General features: G+C 36.2%; 2 protein-coding genes across 2 annotated transcripts in view; one reads left to right on the forward strand and one right to left on the reverse strand.

Annotated features, from left to right (window-relative positions):
* kek3 (kekkon 3) overlaps positions 1-3106 on the forward strand; it is a 90110-nt gene extending 87004 nt beyond the window's left edge. Inside the window, exons 2-3 of the mRNA XM_066289436.1 lie at positions 290-1904; positions 2293-3106. Of these exons, the coding sequence (XP_066145533.1) occupies positions 394-1904; positions 2293-3106 (2325 nt within the window). The 5' untranslated portion in view covers positions 290-393. The remainder of the gene's footprint in view (positions 1-289; positions 1905-2292) is intronic.
* Positions 3107-5286: 2180 nt separating this feature from the next.
* osi (orsai) overlaps positions 5287-19060 on the reverse strand; it is a 32741-nt gene continuing 18967 nt past the window's right edge. The window contains exons 3-4 of the mRNA XM_066289783.1: positions 6018-6305; positions 5287-5967 (exon numbers count right to left, since the gene is read on the reverse strand). Coding sequence (XP_066145880.1) covers positions 5794-5967; positions 6018-6305 — 462 coding nt within the window. The 3' untranslated portion in view covers positions 5287-5793. The remainder of the gene's footprint in view (positions 5968-6017; positions 6306-19060) is intronic.

The following is a 19060-nucleotide window of genomic DNA, read 5'->3' on the forward strand; positions in this document are numbered from 1 at the left end:
AATTTCAACGTTCGTTCTTTATAATAAGTATGTTAATAATACTCACCTTATAAATAAAAAAATATTGAAGAATTTCCGAAATCGAGACTTTAATTTATTCTTTTTCTATGGAAATTTCATTTGGGAATTCTTGACATAAGGGTGAATGCGAAGTTAATTAAAAAATAAACTTGAAGAAAATTCTTTTGAACATTTATTTAGAGTCAAATAACTAATATTCTGTTGGGCAGGAATATCGGCACCTTCTAGATAATCTTATTAGCTAACATATTCCTTTAATTTATTCCAGATACTTTTCTCCTTCCCAAATCGCCCCCACTCTGACCCTTCCAGAATGGATCCGGACGAGGAAGAAGGCGCCACTTGAAGCTCATAGTAACCCCAAGGGCCACAATGCACAAGTTCACCCTCAGTTTCTTCTTGGTATTGATAGTTCTGGCTACCCCCACTTCGATGGCCGAATGTCCCAGATTATGTGAGTGCAAATGGAAAAGCGGCAAGGAATCTGTTGTTTGCACAGCTGCCAATTTCACCTCGATTCCCGGAAATCTGGATAGTGGGACTCAGATTTTGGACCTAACTGATAACACCATTACCACCGTAAGGAACCACGAATTCATGAAGGCAGGTTTGATGAACTTGCAGAAGATTTATTTAACTAAATGTCGGCTTAAATCAATAGAAAAGTGGGCGTTTAAAGATTTGATTAATTTGGTTGAATTAGATTTGAGTAATAACTTGCTGACATCAATACCCGCCGTGAGCTTTGAGGCGATTTCCGAGCTGAGAGAATTGAGACTCAATGGAAATCCTATAAGAGAAATATTCAGAAACTCATTTGTGGCAGTTCCCCAATTGGTACGATTGGAAATGTCTGGATGCAATGTTAGTTTCATCGAAACCGACTCGTTTTTGGGTTTAAATGACTCTTTAGAGTGGCTTAAGCTGGACAACAACAAGCTCAATGAAGTAAATGCTGCAGCTTTTACAATACTGCAAAATCTCCATGGGATGGAACTGGCAGGGAATCCTTGGAATTGCTCTTGCAAACTTAGAGAATTGAGAGAGTGGATGCTAAAACAAAATGTTCCATATGACATTCCTCCTGTTTGCTATAATCCTAGAAGACTTCAGGGAAAGTCTTGGAAATTGCTAGATTTGGACGAATTTGCTTGTCCTCCTAAAATTTATCCAGGAGAGATGAGAGCTCAAGGAGTCGAAGGCAAGAATGTCACAATTTCCTGTAAAATCGCAGGAATTCCCACTCCAAATGTCAAGTGGCTGCTAAGAAATCGACTAATCACAAACTTGAGTGGTTCTCCCTCTTCTCAAAAGAAATTGTATGTGGTGAGCCAAAAAAGCAACTCGAGCGAGCTTACAATTAACAGTGCGGAAATTCAGGATGCTGGAAGTTACATGTGCGCGGCTGAGAACAAGGCTGGAAGGGCTGAGGCTGTGGTGACTCTAACTGTGACTAAAGATACTTCAAATCATAAATTCTCCACTAAAATTCTTCTAGTGAGTGTTCTTCTAGGGGTAACTTTAACCTTCTTTTGTTGTCTTTTAACTGCGTGTTTTGTAAGTGTGAGAAAGAAAAGATTGTTGAAATGGCACACCTCTGAGTGCCGACGTGAGGATAACTATGAGAAGATCGAAATGAAGCCCAAGGTGTGTCATAGGAACTTAAACGGAGGTGTAAATAGGGAAGAATCGGTGGCAGTGGGGAAGAAAAATGGGGATTACCGGGTGGTGCCTGCTACAGACACTGAAAATGAGAATGAGGAGGAGGAAGAGAGTACTTTGGAGGGTACCACTCCAGGAACGTCCTCTATGGAGAAGGCTGGTGAGGGTTTGAGCAAGAATAACGGGCTAAATGATACGTACTCTATTAGCCAGACATCTAGGTAACACTATTTTCTCTATAAATTGTGAAGCTTTTAATGTAGTTGCAAAAACAGAGGCGTACTTGATAAGAATCTGGGGAAGCCAAATCTAAAAGATAACTCAGAAATTTCTGAAAAAAAAACTTTTTTGCTCTTACGTCCGCACTACACCAATTGTTCTGATACGATTATATTGCTCAAATGTTTTCCTGATTTCTTTTAATCCTGAAATTTTCAATATTATTTTGACAACAAAAGAGTTCTAGGGGAAGGATTCTAGAATCTAAGGGAAACGTTTCAAATTATACTTCATTACCTTTGCAATCACGGTACGCCAATGGCTTTTATCTTTCTCTCCCAATCTGAAACCGCAGTTAGTTCTTATATTTAGATTTCTATTTTTTTCTAGAGACACTATCAGCAGGACATGCAATTTAACGTCTGGTACATATAAATATGACCCCTTTGAGAGCGCTTTGACAACAGCGACCCCTTCCTGGAAGCCTCCCACGGGACTCACCACCATCTATACCACTGCCAGCTGTATTCGAGAAGTGCCCGATGTCATCGGTCACTCCAGCTACGGGCCCTGTGTCTCCAGTAGGACTCAAAGTGAAAACGGGAGTGCCAGTGACATAAACGAGCTTTTTTGTACGTTGCCTCGAAAAAGTCGCTATAGAAGTAACGACAGCCAGACTGCCTTATTACCGGAGAGTCGCTGTGGTAGTGACAGTAGCGCTGACAGTTTTGCTCGTCGACTGTCAGTAGAGATGCAACGATATCCTGCAGGGCGTGCTAAAACCGCCAAACCTAGCGGAAGTTTGCTGAACCTCGCTAGAGACTCAGCAACCCCCTTATTGGACGTAAGAGGGTTAGAGAATCGGTTGCAAAAGTCCCCAGCAGGGGTTAATCCTTATGACTACAGGGCTGCGCAATTGGAAAAGTTCCTGGAAGAGTACAGAGTGCTCCAAAAAGAGCTGACTAAAATGAAGCAGACTTGCGACAGTATCTGTCAGGAACAATTGCGGGAGAATGTTTCACCCTGTACCACATCGGGGGGTGCTTCTTCGGCCAATTTGAATAATCAAGTTAATTCGCCAAATTCGAACTCGATTCAGGATTCGATTGATTTTAAAAATTTCGAGAACGAACTAACCAAATATTTGATGTCGCGTAGCCCTTCGACAGCGAAAAATTTCCCTTCGGCTGCTTTACATAATTAGGTTTTACCGAACAACGGCGCAGCTATACAGGGTGAGAAATTTAATGCTCAGCGAGGTGAACGAACTAATACCCTCCACCCTGCTTAAGTGGTTTCTCTATACCACAGGGTTTTTTTACCTTTAAAGGTTTTTCTGACCGTTACAATTAAATTAAATTAAACAGGAAATTATCTGGTGCTAATCGAAAATTTTTCTGGGAATTGAGCTTTTGACTATTAAGGAAATTACTTCTTTTACGTCGAATTGCGGTTGGAATCCATACAATTATTATTCAACGTATGCAATGAGATTTCTCGTTTCTTCGGTGCTTTTGCCCGAATTCAATTTTACTTAACTACATTGTATTTCGGATAAATATTCATTGCATTGTTTGGCACCCGACAAAGAAGAAATGTTTGGAGAGGAACTACTTGAGAAAGATTAATTCACATTCTTGTGCCAAAGGTTTATTGATTTTACGAAATTTAGTTATCCTTTGTTTCCTAAAAATGGGTGTTGTAGTTATTACTAAAGTTACTTTAAAAGTAGATTCCAATTTTGTTGTAGAATGAAATATGAATTCAGTAATCTAAAATTTCAAAACACTCGTAACGGCGTTTAAACAGAAATGCTGCTACTTTTTTTTGTACACCTCGAATTAAATGTATAAAATCCACTATGGGAACTCAGTGGTGTGCAATGAAGGGATTTAAATTGAACAAAATTGGCACAAGATCCATCTTTGAACAGACCTGACTTTAAAAATTCATGACTGAACATGAAAACAACTTAGGCCCCTGATTAGTCTTTAATTTAAAATTTACAATTCCTCGTTACAATCAGCTAAGTTTCGAAAAGTAACTATGTAAGCCCCGTAGTGCATGGCACGAGGGTTTGTTAAAGGAACGAAACCAGGGAAAAATCCAATCTCAAGAGTAGATTTGAATAACTTCTAGCTGTGCTTGAAAACAACGTACGCCACTGATTAGTTTATTTTAATGATTCAAACCTTATAATTTCAGAAATAAGCTAAAGAAGTTGTTACATTGGTTCTCTCCTGGTATTTAACACGAAACCTCCTAAACATTACTAGTAGCTCTCGAATTTTACAAGGACAAAATGCCGAAAATTCAGGGGGTAGGTTGCTTCAAAACCTAAGGAGGACTTTTATTTAATTACGAAGCCCTAGGGGAATGAATTTTATGCTTCATTTGAACACTTTTATGACCCTTTTCACAGGTCTCTGGCGCTTATTACCGAAAGTGTAAATTCTAGAATTTAAAGGCAGGAGAAAATTTTTAGATGTAGGTAGGTGTAAACTTTGTAAACAATGGAATTGCGCGATTACCCTCGTTATTATTGATTATGTCCATTTTCCTTCATTTCAGATGTACATAGAATGGTCCCATTGCAAGATAATGATTTATTTAGTCCGAAATTATAACTCCTAAATTATCTAGTTAGTTTTGAATGATAATTTCCCCGGAAATATGCTAAACACGATTATTTCTAGCTTTGAGTGGTGGCGCATTTACACAGTTCTGCAAACATTGATAAATCAGACAAACACACATATGCAAAGTGCAATCATTTACAATTACATCGGTGTATAGAGGACATGTTGCCACATAGAAAAGTATTGGTGAAATATTTTTTCCCGATATATGAGTGAATTGCGGGTAAAATATGGGTCCCCTTTGTCATTTCAAATTCTTGACTTTTTATCCCGAGTTTATAAATCGTTGTTGTTGCCATTTGCCAGTTTTAGCCGCTGGAATAATATTAATACATGCTATCAGACAAGCTCATTTGGTCAAAATTTAATTAATAATATTCCTTTCATAATGCAAAATGACTAACGGTCCGAAAATCCTGTTACACACACACACACAGTCATGTAAATTTCCATTGGGAAAATTAAATTTTAATAACTTTTTAATTTCCATATGTTTTACGATTGTGACATTGTAACGTAATAGAGTGTTTGAAAAGAGCGAGAAATCTGAGAATCTAGTCTCAACACCTGTTTGATATTATAACTGTTATACGACTGTATTATTAAGTGATTATTGTATAAATTGTTCAAGAGTAGACTTAACATAGAAGTTTAAGAGAAGGAAAGAAATTATTGTACAAAGTGCTAAATAATGTGTAAGAGAATTCCATGGTGTAACAAATTCCAACATACGCAGGTAACTTAATTCTAATTTCTCGACGTACTTGTAACTTTTGTGATATCAGTGTAGGAACGGTCCAAGACCTGATTGTTAGTTTGGTTTCCTATTATTTTTTAATAAAATAATTATACTTTAGCAAATGATTTTTCTTTTCCATCCAGAAATCTGTCTATCTAAACAGAGCGGGCACAAAAACTAAGTTTTACTTCCATACGGTGACAAAACGTCACATTCTCACAAAGAATATGTCTTGTTTCTGCGTACAAAACTCGTCTCTCAGGACCCTTTTTCATATCTGGGGCCCTTCTGGGCGAGGGTCGTAATACGGAATCCAAACAATCACGCGGAGTTTTTAGAGTTCTTAAACTTTTACGGCTCCCAATGTATTCGTACATACGAAAATATGTATAACATTTATGTACAGTCGCCGGGTCCTGTTTTAACATGCAAAACGATTTCAGGGGATTAGAGCCTTTATTACTACTCCCTTTGCCCTTAAATCCCTTAATCACAACAATATATAAGATTTCATTATATACCTGCAGCTCTGGCTTCTGCTACTGCCTTCAAATGAGCTACTCTGGCAGCATAGACCTCAAGAACTTCTCCTGTAGGACCTCTAGGAATGTCTTCCGCCAAGACTGAGGGGATGGTAGTTGAGCTGGTGAGGTAGACCCGAGGAACTACCGGTCTTTGTATATGTTCCTAAAGCGATTGTGTTCAATTCTTGAACTAAATTTCAGTAAGAAACTTGCCTGATCTTTCACAATTTGCTCTACAGCTTGCTTTTGCAAAACTAAAACATTCTCATTCAATGGCAATTTCTGTTTAATATACCGTTCTTCAGGAGGCAGGATTGGTAACACTGCAAGGGCATCTTTATGAGCAGTTAAATGGTAAGCTTTGGCCTTTGCAACGTCAGCAGTATCAGAAGGATGGATCCCCAGTTGATGGTCTGCAAAGGGTCCCGTCCATTTTTGCAATGGCGCTTCGGTGGTGGTAGGTCGAGTCGATACCAATTGGGAGACTGCAAGGCAGATTGCCTATACACAAAATTATTTCAATAATCGTTTTATATAGCTATAAAACACACACAAATATATCTATACATATATAGTTACATACATAACTTACCAAAACTACTAAAGGTTGCATGACTGCGAAAGAAACACTATTAAATTTTTCACAATACTAAAAGTAAATTTCTGATTATGAGACTTTTTATTTAACTATATAATAGAAAGTGCCGAGCTATTAAAATGTCATTGCAATGTCGTTAAAGAATTAATTTTGTGAATAATTTCTAGTGTTTCGGAAATGGAATTCGTGCCAAATTAATTAAGACCGTTTTGTAGAATGGGGGATTTGCATTCTTTAGAAATCGCAACTAATTAAAGGTCAGCGTAAAAATAGGAAATAAAGGCCTTCAAGATGGTAAAGAATAAATAGTTAAGTAGGTAATTAAGAACTACAGAATTTATGTTAAAAAAGGAATTGGTGTGACTTTTAAGTTTCGAAATACCTCATAAAAAGGGAATTATTCTTTAATGTTATGACAGTTGTGACCGCTTTCTTGTTACTTGTCATGCTTTAACTTTATACATTTAAAAACAATGAACTTAAAAACCTCAGTGGCGTTAGCTCAAAGCTTAAAGAGATTTTTTTTTTACAATTTATTGAGTTATAAAAACAATATATTAATAATTATATAATCATAAAAATACACTTGGAGAAGTCAGTGTCACATCAGGAGAATTTTAAGGAAGTCATGACCTCATAAATTCCTATCCTAATTTTGGCAACTAAAGTGAAGGTTTCCATAATCAAAACCAGTGGCCAAACGGATTTCATTTCGCAACTAATTCATAAGAAAAGTAGGTACCTTCATTTCATAATTCAGTTACCAAATCAAGGATTGAAGTACTCTACCTCGTATGCCGCAAAATACAAATATATCACAAAAATAAATTAATTAATTTGAGGGAAGTAGAAAAACACGTTGAAATTTTATTGGTCGTTAAAAAAATGTAAAAACTATTTATAAAAAAAACTAAATTCAATTATCACTATCTTGACATACATAAATTCGTACTAATGGTACTTACAAACACGTTGATCTTGTTTCAATTTAGGGATTGAGTTCTATAATTAAAATCATCCGGTAAAGTTGCTAAGCAATAACGCTACAGTATCACGTGCTGCAAAGTTCAATTTGCACAAGTTAAACAGATTTACCCGGGTAGCATGAAATAAATTATTTTACAGCACGGTGTTTTATTGAACTTACAGAAGTCAATAAAGTTAAGACGCGTGCGCTACTAAGAAAAATATTTTACGTAATACTTGGGAAAGCGTTTTTACCGCACTCGATTTCTATCCGAATGACCTAATCAGCATGCGCTAAAGTGTCACTCTCCACACTTGTTAGGTTTTGTTATGAACGAAAATTCCACGATATTCCCGATATTATCAAGGAAAATCGAATTTTAAAAGTGCGATTTTTACCTGTTTCCTGCCAGACACAATCCTGTACGAACCCCCATTACGCTTCTATTTAGTTAATCTTCAGCTCCGCACGAAGTTTTCTAATTTTTTTTAACATTTTCTGTCGAAATTTGATAGTTTTCACGAACAAAACCAGAGGAAACGCGGAGACGCCATTAAAACTGACAACCGAGGCGCTATTGTTTTGTTTCCAAAGCTTTCTTAACCCAAAGCGCCGTTCCCATATGACGTATTATTGCAAAATGACGTATCGATATGTTTGTACTGAATTGAAATTAATTATTATAAATGTTTACACGATTTTGTACAATTCATAATGAAGAAAAATCAAAACTGACCTATTACAAACTTTGTCGTATCAAGTGTAGTAGGTAAATTAGACCACATCGAGCGATTAGAAAATAAAATTAATGGTAGAACAATTTGAAGGACAGAAAATACACTACGTAGCATAGTAATAAACACAAAAACACAAAATGAAAATTCATATGCCTTTGACGTTCTGTAGCAAAGAAACGATAAGAGATATAGAGGTATATATGTAGAGAATGCCCATACTTGAAAAAAAGGTCAAATTTTGCTAGATAGGAACATGAGAAAATGAAAATGGGAGATTTTGCCATTTTTTTGTACGCAAAGCTCTTTCTGGAGCTCTACATATAATTTAAAGATGAAAACATACCCGTGTAGATATATGGGGAAATATAAATTATTATAGGCAATCAAAAATCAAAACCTGAAACTATCTCTTAATAAGCATCTCATTTTTAGATAAGTTAGTTCAGGTTAGTCTGTACGAATTATCCGAAAAACTTCTTGTATAAAATCAGTAATTACACTTGTGAAACTAATAGAATTATGAGTTATAATTTTACATTAAAACTAATAGAGAGGCCGAATAATCGTATAATTTAAGGCTCATATATTTAAACACATACGTTGTGGTTGTTAATTATTGGAATAGGCCTCAGATTTAGTAGGCACTTAGCAAAAGCTTTACAATTCTATTTGAACTACACAATTCATATGTGAACATTAAACGATCGTTCTTGCAGTTAAACTTCGAGAAAAAGCGGCTTTAAGACGTAAAAAGTGATAAATCATACAGAACATATCCCTGAAACAACCAGCCAATCACATGAAAGGGCTCACGCTTAATTTTTTTAAAATCGAATTCTAACTTAAATAATTTAATTATTCAATGGTAAACTTGAAAACTGATCAAAGTGTCCCCATGTTACGGGAAACAAAAAGCTATTTTGTCCAAACGAACATAGCGTGAAAACAAACCTTTTTCGGTTTCGTTATAAACGATAAAAAGCCCGAAAATGTATCATAAATGAAATCCCTTTATTTATCAAACAATAAATAAAAAAAACAACGATTTAATAATTATGACTCTGAGCGGCATGCCACGCCCTAAAGAACTCCTCCCTGGATTCTTTCACCTCTGAGGTATAATCCATGGCCACGGGTGCCGTATGCTCAACAGGAAAAGAAGATACAATTCGGAACCCTTCTTGCCCTAAAGTGTACTTGTAGGTGGTTGTTACTCCATGTTTATTAGGAATTGTGTATTCTTCTACAACTCTGCCATCAGAGAATCTTTGTTCGACCTTTGACGAGTCTTTCAGATGGATGATATACTTGTAGTCCAGTAATGTGCTTTAGGTGACAGAGACGTGATCGCTGTTGGAATGAGAGAGACCAAGGGCAATTGAGACCAGCGAGGCGAGAATTTAATATATAGAGAAATTTTTTGAACGTATCTAGAAGATATGGTGCTAAAAGTACTTACTACCAATGAGTTCATTTTGCTATTATTGGCGTTCCAAAAGACAGTTCAAGACTGATTTTGTTAATTGAAAGGAAAGCTTTTGCATTTATGGAAAGTTTTAAACTGGTCCTTAATTGCGGTGTAAATATCCATGTTTTTCAAGATTTCTTAAAATATTTAGTGTGTAATTGGGCTAAGACGGCAATAAAAAGTGGTCTTATGCAAATTATGGAAACTGAAGCGTATTTCAAACTCTAATCCAGGCAGTAGCAGAATAATAAAGTCATTAAGCAAGAAGCCCGCCCTCCTCATGTATGAATCCCCCAAGTTGATAATCTGGAGCGTTTTAATTAAAATAGACATGCATACACTCGGAAACTGGATAAAAGGCCGCAAAATCTTCTGAATTCTGGGCGACGCGAGCGCTATCTCGTCGTGCCATTTCTTGGCGGCACTTGCTCCAGGCAAATATTATTCCAGATGACATTTTGACTCTTCCCAAATCCGCGAAAACAAAAAGATTTGTATCGATATTACCCGGATTACTACCGTGATTTATACTTAAAGCTGTGATTTCCCACACGACGTCGGTTATAAAACGCTGAGAAATATGCAGAAGCGTTAATGATATCAGGCTCACTAGCGAAAATAACTTTGAGGCCTACAGCATGTCATGAGAGACACTCGTAATGTGTGGAATATACAGGTATCCCCAATTCAAGTCGAAACGTGACATTGTGCAAGTGGGAGAAAGACCGCATAAGTTTTAACATGCCTTCGACAAAGACCAATAACGAAGTGGATGGAGTCAGTTCAGCCGGGGATTCCAGTTCAATGTTTAGATTAGTATCGATTTCACTGTCTTCGCGGTGAATGATTTTTTTTATATTCTGGTATAAAAAAAAATATATTTTTGCTCTGGCAAAAAGCAGCAATGTAAATAAATTAAAAAAAAAAAGCACAATGACTCTGCACGTTAAAATAGAGATTCTCTATATGCTTTGCCTGCACTTGTCAATGTATTTATTTTTTGATATCGTTTTAATTAACAAGCGAATTGTTCCGTTCCGTTTACCAATTGACCTTAAGTCTTCTCAGCTCAATCTTTGACGCGCCAAAAGATCATAAACAATTATCAGCGAATTAAGATGATCATATTCAACTATGACGCATCTAAGTTATGCTGTAATAGGATAATGTAGAATAATTTCTAAATAAGTTTAAATTCGGAATTTATTTAATTCATTATTATATCAGCAAAAGTTTTGAACCGGTGAGAGATCTGGACTGACTCCGCCTACTTCACCCGTTAGCCCGTCAAGGCACTCCATTGATTGTTGCGGAGGCACATTACAATTTGTGTGGCCCTGCTCCCATCCGCATAATTCCAACTATTTTGGTCATGTTTAGGCATGTACACTCCTCGTTTTGCCTTCGTTATCTTTCTCAATCCCCTAAAATTTCTTGGTCTAGTTTAATCAGATTTTGAACGTACTTTCACCCGGTTTTCATTTTTCTTTTAGTCCTGATTGGTGGTTTTCATTTTACTTTTGTTTAAGCAAGTCTCCTTACAGCTTGGTTCAAATGAATTTATTCTCTCTTATGTAGTTTGGCTATTTTGCACTGACTCCCTTTCTCAAATCATAGTAATTTCCATATGGCAATTTTCCCGCTATTTAAGATTAAATATTTTCGAGTTATGTATTTACATTAATAAACCGTGATTATAGCATTTAATAGCATGTAATCATGGTAACTGCGATTCAGTGGCTTCATAGATTAAATGATAAAATGACTAGTCATAAATGCAAATAATTTGAATACAGCTGAACCAAATATCAACATATACACAGATATTTTTAGAATCAGAAAAAAATTATATTAACTTGTCGAAAAAATATGCAATGACTGACAGATTCGTTCGCAGTTGAATACAAATGGACTTATTTGATTATTTACTTAACGAAAAACTTGCAGGAAATTAAATAAACTTGTTTTTTTATCATTTTATTTATCTTAGAACAAAATAATAATAAAAAAATGAATTGGACCTTTAGCCGAATTTATTAAATATAAAAAAAATCTCGAGTATAAACAATTATATGACTCCTGCCTTTCAAAAGTCCTTTACTGTTCGGTACGCCCTTTTTGACTTCCAAAAGTGCGTGGATCCTTCTGGGTATACTTCTCACTAGATTTCTACATTGACTTGCATCAATGAGGTTTCCATGCAAATTGAGTTTTTCCCAAAGTGGTTTGAAATTTGAAGCGTCCCCTGCAGAATTGGCTAAATATTTTTTTAGTATTCTTCACAAGTGCTCTGTTGGATTAAGGTCAGGAGACTGTGAGGGGACGTTCTATGACACTCAAGCCGCGATGAACTAGCAACTATTTAGTGAGTCTGGCAGTATATTTGAGGTCATTGTCGTGCTGAAAAAGGACCTTGTCGTTGGATTCGTTCAAGTTTTCTAGGAATCTCAGCAAACTGCGCCCGAGGATGTTAAAATAACCCGTAGCAGTCATCCACCCTAAAATTCTACGAAGCACTTCAATACGACTTGATGTCATGCAGCCCCAAATCATTATGCTCCCACCACCAAATTTCCCATTTGGAAGAACTGTTGGAGTACTTAAGGATTCTTTCTTTCCCTTGCAAACCCAAACTTTTTCGTCTGATGCTAATCTATCAATTTTGGATTCGTCGGGCCAAATCATATTATCCCACATTTGTTCTCTTTCGTGTTTATATTTTCTTGCAAAATTTAAAGGAAGAAACTTGAGACGTTTGGTCAACAATGGTTTCTTCACTTTTCGTGCCGGTTCGAAACCGGCCTGACGCAAACTCCTCCGTATTGTTTCAACACTGACATCCATGTTATCAACATCGCGCAGCTTACGTTGAATTTGGACAGCATTATCAACCTTTCCTGATCGAATTCAGCGAATGACAACGTTTTTTAACCCCGGAATTTCTTTTTAGGACCACCCCTGTTTCTTTTAATGCCACAATCGGAAATTCGGGAAGATTTTCCTAATTTCGTTATTGTATCAATGGAGCCCTAGTATTTTTTCGAGATGTTACGGTGAGAAAGTCCTTTTGTTGAAATATGAATGTAAGTCGAACCAAAAGTGTAATTTGAGCCTGCACTCTCATCCAATTTATGGGTGTCGGTCTTGCCTTATCTTAATATCTTTAAAATAAACAAAAAGGAGGCGTGTGAAAACACCCTCCAAGACTTACCTAATGGAGAGTTAGTTGCTTTTGAACTGTTCAATATAAAACATAAAACGACTTACATGTTTTATTCGTTTGTACCCATCCTATTAATCCAATACTTTTTGCAGATATTTTATTATTTGACCTCTCAAAAATTTCGACAATGGCTTCATAGTGCAATGAAAAGGCATATACTAGAACTATTAAAAAAAAGAATATCTCCAATATACAAGAAAAATAACTAAATTAATAATACCTGATAAAAAAATGTTTTAATAATTTTTTGTTTCATGAAATTTACACTGAAATTACCCGAGTTATAAAATTGCTCACAAGAAGACTCATAACATACTGGCTCAATTCAAAAATGTAAAGCTAAAGAAGATTTATGCTGAATACTTCTTTACTAACAGTTCAGGTTAATTCAGGTTAGAACGAACCAATCCTGTTGTCATTATTGGAGACTGCAAAAAGTTGGATTTGCGAACGACTCATGATAGACAATTATTATTATTATTATTATTATTATTATTATTTTTTTTTAATCTATTTACAATCTGTACAAAAACAATAAGTAAATGCGCTGAAAGACGTTGGCAATGGTTGGATATAGTGTCTTGATTGGAACTTAACAATATAAGTTCCTCCAGATGCCCAATGGCTGGTCACTTAATATTACTGGTTCTCACACATATCTTCAGCTGCTAAAGCGCTCCGGCAGATCAGGTGGCTTGTATCGTTTTAGTCTTCTTGTGATGGTCTCCTCGCTGAGTAGATGGCCAGTCAGATGGTTGGGATGATTGTCCAGTCTGTCCTGGTATTTTTGGGAGAACCTGGCAATCTCTCCTCGAACCCAAGGCATGTTAAGGTCCAAGTGGATGGTTTTATTGTCAACATACCAGGGGCTTTTAGTCAGGTACCTAAGCGTTTTTGATTGGAACCGTTGTATGATTTCGATGTTCGAGTGACTGGCTGTTCCCCAGAGTTGTATTCCATAGGTCCATATTGGTTTCAAGATAACTTTGTATATGAGAATTTTGTTCTCTACGGAGAGCTGCGATTTGTGCCCTATTAGCCAATACATTTTTTTCGTAGTCAAATCAAGCTCTTTGCGCTTTGACTGTATGTGACTTTTCCAGTTCAGTCGCTTATCGAGGTGCATTCCAAGGTATTTGGCTGAGTCGTGTTGAGGAATTGTGACTCCATTCAGGGTGATCGGGGGGCAGTCCCCTTTTTTTAAAGTAAATGTTACATTTTTGGACTTAGCCTCGTTCACAAGACAATTATTTGCAGGTGTGAACAATTGTGTGAGTCACTGCATGTGATGTTTCATCAGAAATCCTTCATCTTTGTATTTGCAATATATTAACTAATATGCCTGCTCAACTGAATCACTCCAAATATCTCTTTCGACTCTATTATCTCACATCAGGTCAGTATATCTCTAGTCAAATCGATTGCCCAAAAGAAGACCAATATCCGAAAAACAGTACTGAACCCTGAATTTCGCCAAGAGCGCTATTTTTCTGATTATTTTGTGAAACTTTGAGTTAATGTTCCCGTATGTTCTTTCCTTATTTGAAAACCCAAAATCGTTTTTTCTTATCGTAATAATTTAGTCTTACACCCATCCCAACATTTCTTCCTTTTTTTGCAATTGGCTACTTTCAATCTTCCTCAATTCACTCATTTTAGGTATCCATGTTCCATACATTTTAGTCAGTGGTCAACTTGCGTTATTTAAAAATTGTTTTCCTACATTTCGAAGATGTTGATTTTTCCAGAAATGTTAAGAAGAGTTTTTCGCTCTTAAGGTGTAAAAATAAATGTTCTCACTTAGTTTCGATTGAGAATGGCGGACAATCAAATTATTCTGTGAGGCGCTACTCCCAAATAGAATAAATGAAGAAATAAACCATCCGCTTCAAAATGTGTAGAACATATTTACAAAAAAATAGATGACAACGTAATTTTTTTATTTATTAAATTTGGGACTGTTTGATGAGGGTCCACTTTCCCTCCACAAAAAAAAAACGGAAAATACAATGTGTCCCAATTAAGAGGGGGTCGTATGGCGACTAACCAAAATATATCCAACAAATATATTGTGTACCTTTTTGGGTCATTAAAACGTAGAGAGAGAAAGGTAAGGATTAAAAACACATTTAGATTTCCCTTGTTAATGCAAAGCAGGCCAAGAACAAAACAGCAAAGGACAGGACTGGATCCGAACGCAATTATTTCTTTGGGACTAATTCAATTTTCCTGTAGTTACGGTCAAATCCGGTCCTGCACTTAGCATCCATTCCAGGTCGAAAAAGTGCTTTGCATATTTTCGTCTCGGTTCTCAGCAACTAATTCATTTATGTTGAAAAAGCTTGCGGATCTGGGTTTCACATATTATGCTAAACTAGTGTTTTTACTTCGTTAAAGAAGAAGCCAAAACCCCGGAACGGCTCTAAGAGGTTCGAGGTATAATGCGGAAATCTGAGCAACAGGAAAATAAAAATACTAAAGCGACTAAATTTTGCCCAAAACGAAGAGAAATTCTTTCTTGGAGACGATGAATGATGGCTGTAGCTGACAAGTGCCGGGATAAATACAAAATATATTATTCGGGTGGCGACAATGGGAGCGGTATAATGCACGTCGCGGCCATATTTCAAAACCAGGGAACCCGGGTTCGCACACGGGACGTTTCCAGGAAAACTGTCGCCCCCAAAGAAAACTTACTCGCCCAAGATTTCCCGTGTAGATTATTTATTTGTCGTCACGACAAAACAATATGCGGAAGATGAAAAATAGTCTTTCCGCCTTTCGGAACGCTCCTATTTTAAGAGATCATAGTTCCCGATTTATGGCAGCAAGTTCCAGCTCATATTTGTACAAAATCTGTAAGAAAGTTTTCACCACAAAAATAAAGTCTAGGTACATGGTGCTCAAAATGCAACTTACTCTGAGATATACCCACTTTTTTTTCAGTAGATTCTTTTAAGTTATCTAACAAAAAATTAAACTAAGTACGTATGCTCTAGGAGATTCGTCGTCATCATGCCTCAATAATAAATTATTAGATTTATATAGCACTTCAAACAAAGAACTGACATGTCTAAACTGGAAAAAAAAATTTCAATATTTTTGATCGAGTTCTTAATAGGGAAATCAATTTTTATAACTCAATTCTCATAAATTTCCCATTTGAATTAATTGCGCCAGTATTTAAAACAATCCATGGAAAAGTATCATAAAATTATTGTTTTTACCTCTGCGTGTAAATTCGAAAGAATATTTTATTCAATCGCCTTTTGGTCTTTTAGGTCCAGGTTATTTCCGAAAATGGCTTTACGACCAAATACGTCGAGGTTCAATGTTTGGACTACCATATTGCCTTAAATGTTAACTAAAAAGTTACCTAATTGGTTTTTTCTTCTAGTAGGGGGGTTCATAATAATAACTTTGGAGTCAAAGGAAATCACAAGATCTTCAAAGAAATTTACATTAAAGTCTCCTCCCACGGTAACTTTCCTTTTCGTTAAAGCAAGATTGCACCAAACACCTCAAGAAACTCGGGAAATTCTGCCACGAGAGAATGATAGATTGTGACAACATTTATCTTAATACCAGTTAATTGAAATATGGCCATGTCGCAGACTCAGCATAACGGCAGCCAAAAAGTGTTCATTTGCCCATAAATTTTACTTTCGCTAATTGACTCAAAAATGTGATTTCTTAATGAAGACCATTATATTCGAATTAATTTTTAATACGACACCTTCGAAATTCTGCTTATAAACCCCACACTTCCATCATTCACCACGCATTCGCTCTTCGTGTCTCAATACAGCAACAAAAAAAAAATGAAGCAATTTCTGGTAAGTCCCATAATTTTAGGGAGTTTTTTTTCGAATTCCAGCAATTTTCTCTTATAGATCTTTTTCTGCATTGCGGCCTCAGCTGTAGCGCGTCCAGAGGGCCTTCTCCCAGACCAACAGGCTCATGTCTCGGTCACTCAAAGCTCTGATGGTACCTACAGATTTTTTTCCCATGTCACTGACTCCTTTAGATCCGAAGAACGGTTCCCGGATGGATCCGTCATTGGAGAGTATTCCATCACCGACCCCAACGGAGTAATTCAAAGATTCAAATACACTGCAGGAACTGAGGGCTTCAAAATCATCGAGGGCCCACTGCCAGTAGCTCCAATTGACCTTTCTGTGCCTGTGGAAGTACCTGTAGTTCGAGCTGTGCCTGTCGTTGCTCCTGTAAATGAACATTCAGGCCATTTGGCAACTGTCGGAGTAGCTGCTCCTAGTGTCCCAGTTGTTGTGGCTCACGATTCTCCAGTGCCCGCGGACTACACTCCTGATGTTAAGTATGCAAGAGAGGCTCATTTAGCTTATCATGATATAGCTAAAGCCCTTGGACATTAATGATGTTCTGTGAGTAATAAATGAGATTTTTAATGAAATTTCTTATATTTCAATTTTACCTTATTGTGGTAGGAACGATATTTTTTAAGTTTTCATGCTCGTCAAATGTTTAAAGAAGACTTTTCGAGAATCGTTAGTAATGTGTGCAATAAATATGACTTTGAAAAATAGCAATTCATCAAAAATGATTATATGCAAATAACGTGCCATGAACATAAAAAGGGAAAGCAGGTACTCGATAAGATAATAATTTAGTTCTGCATTTTGGACATGCACAGAATCATGACAAACAATAGTAAAAGCCTCTCGTGCAACACCAGTAATATTATCAATAAAATCCCTGCGCGATTTCAAATACAACAATTCAGTACATAATATGAAATTAAATAAATAAATTTCAAACTTGAATAAACAAAAATTTATATTTAAAGCTATGTGTTTGCATCGGTTTCAATGCAGATCGGGGATGCACCGATGGATGGAAATTACGCAAGTTATTAACCCGGAACAAATAATATATTTCCAAATTTAATAATAAAAGTAATTTGCTTTAGCATAATATCAACTGAGCAGTACAACCGTCAGTACTTAAATACAAACAAAAACAGGAAAACCGCTTTGAATTATTATCATTTTAATCGGTTTTGACTCGCCAAATTGGGGTTTTTTGGTGAGAATGAATTCGATTGCAAGCGGATGCGTTATAAGTAATAATAACATCAAATTAAATTTATAACATAACATTATTATAGCAGGTTTTAGTTAAATATAAAGATATTTCGAGAGGGTACTGGCTAATTTTAATCGCAACATATCCACACGGCGGTCCCTCAGGAATGCTAATCCCACAAGTAGCCTATCCGTCAACGCCCTGTCTTTCACCACCATCTAGCACTTCCCTAAATTCACCACATTGTAGTAACCTCTAACAGTGCGTCCGTAAATTATCGACTCCCTAGCGAAAACCGTCCCCAAACGACCTGGGGGAAGTACCGAAAGTTCAAGCAATAGGGAGGTGGAAACTAAGCCTTATTCAGATCTATCGAGTCAGAGTTCATCGTAAATAACCACAATCATCATCTAAGATCTAGTTTATCGTAAGTATTGCTTAAACTATCAGGCGAGTCCTTTAGATAGATTGGAGGTGGTCAGGGTTAAGGCTGCACATGCAGCAGATGTAGCCGTAGCTTCAGAACAAATCAGGGCCATTGTGGTATATCGAAAAAAGGGTTTAATTAAGTGTATTTATAATTTCTTTTAATTTTAAACCACACTCAAGTTTATCAACGGCGAAGAAGCAAACTACAACTAAACTCAACAGCAAAAAAACCGACGAACTAATTAATGTGAAAAAAAAAATGTATAGTGAAAATCTACTTCGGCTATATTATTGTTTACAAGTGACAATATTTTTTCATAAAATAGCAATAAAATTGTTTAGATATTTTGTAGCAGTTTACTTCCAAACCTATTGTGAGGCGAATGGATTTCTTTGGATAAACCTTCTTAGTTTTTTGTTTTGTTTTTGCTTGTATACATTAAAAAGAAACGAGAAATTAACTTTGCTGTTTTGTTAAAATGTGCACGTTTTTTTAAATTTAATTTAATTTTTTATAGCCACCTTAAATTTTTAATTTCGTATCATCTTTTAATTAAATATCATAAAACTTTCAGTTTCGCTCAAAAAATTTCATTCTTCGCAACACATATCCAAAAAAAAAATTGTTAGTGCGCCGGTGGTTTCACTGTTGAGTTTATTTTTGTCAAGAGGCTAGTTTTCATAGATATGAGTTTCTCGATTTACTGTTAATTGCAGCCGCAAGATATGCACAGGACAATCCTCTAGGAAATGCATCGATGTATTATGGA

Source organism: Euwallacea fornicatus, chromosome 13 (genome assembly GCF_040115645.1).
Source record: "Euwallacea fornicatus isolate EFF26 chromosome 13, ASM4011564v1, whole genome shotgun sequence".
Taxonomy (NCBI): Eukaryota; Metazoa; Arthropoda; class Insecta; order Coleoptera; family Curculionidae; genus Euwallacea; species Euwallacea fornicatus.